Source organism: Periplaneta americana, chromosome 12 (genome assembly GCF_040183065.1).
Source record: "Periplaneta americana isolate PAMFEO1 chromosome 12, P.americana_PAMFEO1_priV1, whole genome shotgun sequence".
In the NCBI taxonomy this organism is placed as follows: Eukaryota; Metazoa; Arthropoda; class Insecta; order Blattodea; family Blattidae; genus Periplaneta; species Periplaneta americana.
The window spans coordinates 35,903,140-35,911,075 of record NC_091128.1 but is presented as its reverse complement, the minus strand read 5'-3'; the positions used below and the strand labels follow the sequence as shown (position 1 = coordinate 35,911,075).

Below are 7,936 nucleotides of genomic sequence, written 5' to 3'. Positions count from 1 at the left end.
TCAGCGTCTGAATGAGATGAAGGTGATAATGCCGGTGAAATGAGTCCATGGGCCAGCACCGAAAGTTACCCAGCATTTGCTCATATTGGGTTGAGGGAAAACCCCGGAAAAACCTCAACCACGTAACTTGCCCCGACCGGGAATCGAACCCGGGCCACCTGGTTTCGGGGCCAGACGCGCTAACCGATACTCCACAGGTGTGGGCCTAAAGCATTATAAGGTGCTCCTTTTTCCATATTACGGTAGAATGAAAGTGAAGGATATGCCTTTCTTTGGAACAAAAGTGAATATTTCCAAATAAAAGCGGCCATTTCCAAAATATTTTTGTTCTATAGAATGTAAAGAAAGTAACTGAAATTATGATCATTGACACCATTAGAACAATGGACGTAACATGCACTACTTATACAATTATCGTTCACTTTGGGGTAAAGTGAAGGGTCGATACAGTTTTCTTTCTTTTCTATTTTCTGAAAAATATACGTACTGTTTTGGAAATGACCAGTTTTGTTCACAACCTCCACATTTTATTTCCCTTTTAATTTCAGATGCAAAGCATGGCTAGATGCGAGCTGATAGTGAAACTGCCCAACAAACTGCACAGTAATTTTCGGGTGTGTACGGACTATTTTGAAGAAAAGTACTTCACAAATACCTTCCGCACACACCTGAATAGGGAAGCCATAACTTGCAAAGTTCAAGCTATCTCTATCAGTCAAAGTAACTTACTTACGTAGCTGTATTTATTTCATATTATGCAATTTCAGTGCTTAGAAATATATCAGTTAATTTTGTCGTAATTGGAGATTGTGGATTATTACATAAATAAAAGACACTAATACAAATATTCCCGTATCAGGCTCAATAGACTTCACAATTGTGACCTCTATCCCTGGTGTTACTACCATGAGGTACAGTATCACCGGAAATGAAAACAATGGCTCTTAATATTTATTTACAGAGCCTAAGTGCTTTTAGAAGATAAGTAAGTTATTAAATTTCCCTTCGAAGGCTATGTTGTTTAGAGTACTGCGAAAATATACCACTTATGTTGGTTTTAGTGATAGAGAAAGGATTGTCGTGCATTATCAAATCGTAAAATATGCATGCATGAATGCACTATCAAATGGCCTTAATATGCTAAATGAAGGAAAAAACACGAAAAATATACACTATCAAAAGTGAAACTTATATTTTATTTTCGAATGGCACAATGTACTGCAAACATTCTTTCAAAATTTTCAGCAGTCAAGTTCATGCGTTTATATGTCAAAACGATTTTGTACACAGAAAATGACCTTTACGTCACAAGAAGTGACAGGTGCAAATTTAAATGATGAAATTTGAGACAAAGTGAGGCCAAATTCTGTGTCTTCATCATTTTTATCAGAAATATATGGTTTTATTTAACACACAAATTCATAATCAGTGTTTCCACTGATCTCTTTGTCCAGTTTGTCTTTAGCTGATGTACCACATCTCCATAGGCAGATCCTAAAGACTTGTGAATGTCTTCAACAATTCCAACGGAATCGACAAATGGTTGGCCCAGAGTCTCCAACTTTGTTATTGCGGTAGGCAATTCTGAAAAGTTTGTCTTAATGTAAATTAAGTCATGCTGGATATTCTTATGCTTAAATGTAGCTTGAGCATCTTTAATGCAAACTGCATCCTCGACTGCAAAACTCTCAACAATCTAAAATCGGCAAATAAGTAAATTAATTACCCTGTAACATTGAATAATATATACTTGCATATATATAAATATACATGATATTTTTTTATCGATTTAACTGCTTCAAAATTGTGACAGTAGCCTAAAACAGCGTAGCATTTAGCCAGGTACACCATCTCGTTAATATAAGCTGTGGTGACAAAGCTGGATCGCGTAGGCGTTCTCTATACACAGCAACACAAACAGGTGCTTTCTCGTTTGCGTCAACAGATCGCGCCACTTGTTCTCTTCTTCGGCTTGGCCCGTCCGTGGCCTCTTGGTTGGGCCTATCTTCTTCCATTATTATTAGCTTTGTTTTCATCTCACTTATTTCATCCCTGTTTGCTCTCAACTTGTCATACAGTTCTACAAATCCTCGTGCCGACTGCCTTCCTGAGTGTCTAATAAACATCGCTACTGCGCCTCTCAAGTATACAGTTTGCGTTAATGAGTGTTTTTCTAGTGTACTCTTATTGTTGTTGTTATTATTATTATTATTATTATTATTATTATTATTATTATTATTATTATTATTCAAATTTAGTTTGCATATTAACAATACATTAAACTGTAAAAATTATATTAAAGAAATAACCCCTAAACTTAGCTCAGCATGCTTCGCAATTAGTCGTTACAATAATTTGTAAATAGGAGTATCTAAAAGGCAATATAGGCTATTTGCCATTTTCATTCATTATGTTCTATGGAATAATGTTTTGCGGAAATTAAGCAGATAGTAAAAATATATTATTACAAAAAAAAAAAGAAAAAAAAAAAGGCAATTAGAATAATAGTTGGAGCAAAAGCAAGAGAATTCTATAGACCATTTTTTTAATTAGAGATTCTGACCTTAACAAATTAGTAACTGTACTCTTCAATAAATTTTCTCTAATGTAATAAAGAAAATTTTCCAACTAATTCAGCGATTAGTATAAATACCCGCAGAAAGAAAGATTTTCGTATGCCATCATCAAATTTATCATGCTATCAATGGTGAGTACGTTACATGACAATAATAATTTTCAATAGTCTTCATGAAGTCCCCACTACTGCTTCCAATATCAACATCCAATACTACAATGTCGTCCCCAGACGATGACTGATACCGCAAGTTTCAGGTAACTTCGCGCAAACGTCAATGAAATAGAAAATGGACACGAAACAAAAACACTATTTAACTCAACAACATTCCGAAGCATCAGTAAAAACAACATTAACTGCAGGAAAAAAAAAAACAACTCTGGACAGTCAACGAAAAAAAGCAAAATTAACTCTTATTCAAGAACAAACATCTATTGTTAATCCAGATACAATCCAAAACGCTATGCAAGAGTCAATTATTCACCCAGACATTAATCTACAAAATTCTTTTGAACCTCTTGTCTGATATGGAAACTGACATAATGCCACCTAACGATGAAAACCTATAGAATACAACTAATACCACCCAAAATACAAACAAACCCACTCACCTCAAACAAACAAGGCTGCCGTTAATCGTAGTTACAAACATTCCACCCGAATATTTTTTCAGTATATGAAAATAAAAAAATTGCAATCATTCCTCACTCAGCCAATGAAAATCAGCTACTCTTCTGAAGGGATCAAATACCACACTGCTTGTCATACGGACTACGATATACTTTACAACATTTTCCAGACTGAAAAACTTAAATTCTACTCGCATGAACCAACAGAAGCCAAACATTTACAAATTGTGCTAAAGGAATTTCCAACTTTCATTCAATCAGACATAGGATAAAACTGAACTCGAACTTCTCAACTTCATTGTAGAACATGTCCGACAGATGACTATCTTCCAATGACATGGATAGTGCACTGATGAGACGACCTATAGCAATATGGGTTGTTACACTACTAAATACTGAACAATCGAAAACAATTTATGAATTACGAGACATTAACACTCACATCATTAAAATAGAAACCTACCGAACAAGTCTCATATAATTCAATGTCACAAATGTCAAGGATTCGGACATGTTTTTCACGAATAATATAAACATGTATGTATTTTACGTAACTTGCTTTGTTTTCCTCATAATAAAATTGAGATCTATCTTGTCTACAGACCGATTATTTAGTTCTGACAGCTCGGCGACGCGAAAGAGGGCAAGTAATAGGAGTAGTGGGGAAAGCTCCGAAGTAGAGATAAGGGCAAGCAGTTGGTAAATAAATGGAGTACAGCTTAATTGTACTAGAAACATACCGCTCTACCGCACACATGACATCTGATTGCTCCGAAGGCAAGCGAGTGACCAATCCAAACACCCTTTGACGTAACTAAATGGACTCCCCGACCCAGGCGCACACCGCCAGCAACTGTCAGAACTAAATAATCGTACTGTATCCATATGTAAAGTTATCATCCCTTGGCGTCACCCTGAAGGACGCAGATAACTTGAATTTGCATGCAACGACTGATTGCGTGTATTACAGTATATAAAGAATTTCATGTGCACAATAATTGTTATAAGAGAGTGGCATATCAAGAGAACTAGTTGCATCACTCTTTCGAGTAAGTAAAATGCTATTGTCTTACATTACTAAGTAGTTGCTTCTGAAATGTAATATAATAAAGAAAAATAATTAGGCTTAATACGATGATTGCAAAAAAACAACTCTTTTAATAACATGATTTTCAGAGGATCTGAAAACTGAAATATTCTGTAGTCATATTGTGGACTACGGTCAGTATCATTTTAATACAAGGCCGAACCCGTTAGTTGCCTGGGGCTATGGGTTTCAAATAGGTCTGAAAATTATGAAAGTAAAAATAATAATAATAAATATTGGGTCACGTCGAGTATTACGTTTGGAGCAAAACTTTATTGAACAATAATGGTATTGTTTGTTGCTGCCTCTCTGCTTCGGCAATAGGTGTCCTGTATTTAGCATCTCAGCTAGAGTGCCTCTAAATAAATCAGGAACTTTAGGCCTGGCATATCTACAAGCATTCAGTTCTTTCACATATTCTTTTGCTGATCTAGAACCATTACAATTGACGTAACAATGGACTCATTGAAATAATTTGTATTTCAATAAGCAATTTTGTACAGGCTATTTATTACATTATACTAAAGATGCAAAGATTCCTTTACTGATCTTATTTGTTATACATCTTGAAGTATTTTTATACATTTACATTTAATATATTTTATTGCAGAATCATTACAATTGACATTTCAACATAAAAATAATGATTTATGCTCACAACACACGATAGTATTCATTCGACTTTCGGACATAAGTGATCGTGTCAGTGAATCTAGTAAGTTACTAAATAATGTTTTCTGTTTTAATAATCTTCCCTGTTAACTTATAATTAGCATGCTAATAAGGCTTTTGGAAAGTGGCTGTCTAAACAAGAGAAAGCTAAAGAACGAGAAGCAAGTATTAAGAAAATTCCAAAAGTATGACGTAAAACTTATGTAGACACTTCTCAGAGATTTGGTTTTTCCGGATAATCTGCATGAGTTGGACACTTCATAAATATAGAAATATTATGAAAATTCTTATAACAGAGATGTTATTTCAGTACAACTAATATCTGAACGGCACCACTTTGCTGCATCTCTGAGAGTGAATATGAATTCTTTTCAAAAATATACTGGAGATGATCTGAATTATTATTATTATTATTATTATTATTATTATTATTATTATTATTATTATTATTATTATTATTGGCACCATGAACTGCGTCTTAAAGGAGTGAAGTTGTAGTATACAGATACAGATATTTGATTATAAATTAACGTGAGAGGTGAATATACGTGATTTGAGAATGCGTTGTGGAAAATCCTGAAAAATTTTATGCCTTTTATCAGAGGTATTCTGAAATGCAGACCGTACAATGCTTTTACGCAATTACCATACTGGTTTATTGCTGTTTTATTTATGGCTCAGCAAATAAATCGAAATTAGGGCCTACATCTTTTAGATACTATCCATTACCATGGGATACAACTCGCTACAGGGATCTTCCAATGGAATCGCATAGAGAGCCTGTATCTCGAAACGGGAGAAACATCCCTGTAGGCCAATCAGCAGTGTCATGTGTTGAGTATCCCAGACGACTGGAAATCGGCTATCGTAATCCCCATAATAAAGTAGGAGACAAAAACGATGCAAACAATATTACAGACCAGTCAGTCTCACATCAGTTATCTGCAAAATAATGGAACATCTAATAACACAATATATTCGTAGCATTTTAGAAAATAACGAATGGCTGAAAAAAATCAGACCAGATTACTCTTGTGAAAGCCATATCACATCCTTAATACAAGATTTATCCGATGGAGTTGATGGGGAGGGGGGAGGAAATAGATGGAGTTGTGATCGATTTCGCTAAAACTTTCTATGTAGTACCTCACGAAAAGCTTTTAGAGAAACTAAACAGGCTTCCAATAGATAAGCGAGTAGTAAGATGGATATCTAAATTCTTATAAAACAGGACCCAAAAGGTCAGATTAGAAGTATCGGAATTATGAAATGAAGACCACAGGGGAAAAGGGAGGTAAGTCAGTATTTACCAATTTTATACAACAACAAATTGAAAGTTTTCAACCAAATAACTTTTATTTATACAGAACCCTTACAAAACTGATTTCTGTCATAGGAAGGACACATATTTGTTTATCCTAACCCAAATGATGAATGAAATTAAATCGATACATATATGAAAATAATACTTAATTCTGTCTTAATGTCACATATTTAAGTGCAAAAAGGAGGTAAGTCAACTAAAGCGATGTATTTTATCTGAATGTTACTTCTTCAAGTTCACTCCACTCCACTAAACTGTCATTTTACGCAATTCAATCACATTTTTCATTCATCTTGGTCTTACTTGGATATGTGTGGTAGACTGATGTAGTAGGCTTGAGCCTCTGCAGAGCAAAATTTCTTCAGTTCCTGGAGATCATTGAACTTTTCTTCCGATATGGGTAACAGACCTGTAACAAATAAACAATCAAACATTTCTTCATGTGATACCTTAGCAAACTCTCATTCACTGAGATTAATATTTTAGTCCGATTATAAAGTATTTAAGTGATGAGGGCTTGTGAAGCTTACCTTCATAAGCTCTTGGTGGATGTATGAATTCGTTGGGCTCCAACTCTGGTACAGGATTTCTGTCTGACCTCCTCCCACGGCCACTGGTGGATACCCATGCTGCGTTGTACATTTCTCTATGAATGACCAGCCGAGGATGTTCTGCTTCAACTTTCAGCTCTTTTAAAGGTCTGGTAGGAAAAGGAAAAGGGCACTTCTTGATGTACTTGTTTAGGAAGCTACTCCAGTCTCTTATCAGCCCATCATCCACTTCTACAACTGTGAAGAGTTCAGGCTTAGGCCTAAGTCTTGCATTGTGAAATACGCATTTGGTCGACGTGGAAAGATTAGGTAACTTTAAATAACATAAATATTTGAAATAAATAACATTAGAGATGTTTAATGGACACAAAAGGACAAAAGAAAACAGTATCACAGTTATCAAAATGTTCTGGTTCTACTATCTGGTTATATAAATAAAGAAAGAAAATTTTGAAATAAATTTGAATTTGTAAGAAACAGAAAAACATAACGTTAAATAAAGCGTTTTTTTACTTGAGATTGTATACTTGATCTCAAAAAAAAAAAAAACATTCTTAGCCTTTTAATAAGGGTCTGGTAATTAAATAAAGATTCAGGAACGGATTACTACACTCAAAGGCAGAGATGATGTTTCAATTGGCTACTTGATTGTTTATACATATATAACAGCTGCCAAAACAGATAAAAGTTCAGTCTGGTGTAAACAAGTGTGACAATTCAAGGCTGCTTGACTTTCGAGACTTGATCACTCCCGAAGTCCCGATGTTTTGAACGTTTGCTTACAAGCAGTCAATGACAGGCAATACTGTCGTGCAGGTTTTTGCTTTACGGCCGCTGTAAGTCTTGCATTCTCGCTCGTTGTTCATATCCACTAGTATTAACGGAAGTGTTAATAAATCTGTGATTGTAAGACAAGTAGGTTCCTGTGTTCAAGATCAAAGAGGTGACCACCACCACCACCACCACCACCACCACCACCACCCCCACCCCACCACCACCACCACCACCACCACCACCACCACCACCACCACCACCACCACCATTGATCTCAAATTTTTACTCAAGGATTTCAATTATTACTTTTGACAGGGACACATA

The 7,936-nt window shown here is 35.3% G+C and overlaps 2 protein-coding genes across 4 annotated transcripts in view; one reads left to right on the top strand and one right to left on the bottom strand.

Annotated features, from left to right (window-relative positions):
• The first annotated feature begins 3,908 nt into the window (after window positions 1–3,908).
• LOC138710262 (lazarillo protein-like) overlaps window positions 3,909–7,936 on the top strand; it is a 32,376-nt gene continuing 28,348 nt past the window's right edge. Inside the window, exon 1 of the mRNA XM_069840985.1 lies at window positions 3,909–4,253. The gene's annotated coding sequence lies outside the window, so the exon portion shown is untranslated. The remainder of the gene's footprint in view (window positions 4,254–7,936) is intronic.
• Window positions 6,294–7,936, bottom strand: part of LOC138710256 (zinc finger protein 391-like) — an 89,239-nt gene continuing 87,596 nt past the window's right edge. For 2 of the 3 annotated variants that reach the window (XM_069840971.1, XM_069840972.1), the window contains 2 exons: window positions 6,818–6,987; window positions 6,294–6,696 (listed from right to left, as the gene is read on the bottom strand). In XM_069840971.1, the coding sequence (XP_069697072.1) occupies window positions 6,587–6,696; window positions 6,818–6,987 (280 nt within the window). In that variant the 3' untranslated portion in view covers window positions 6,294–6,586. The remainder of the gene's footprint in view (window positions 6,697–6,817; window positions 6,988–7,936) is intronic. The other variant, XM_069840973.1, reaches the window with a different exon arrangement.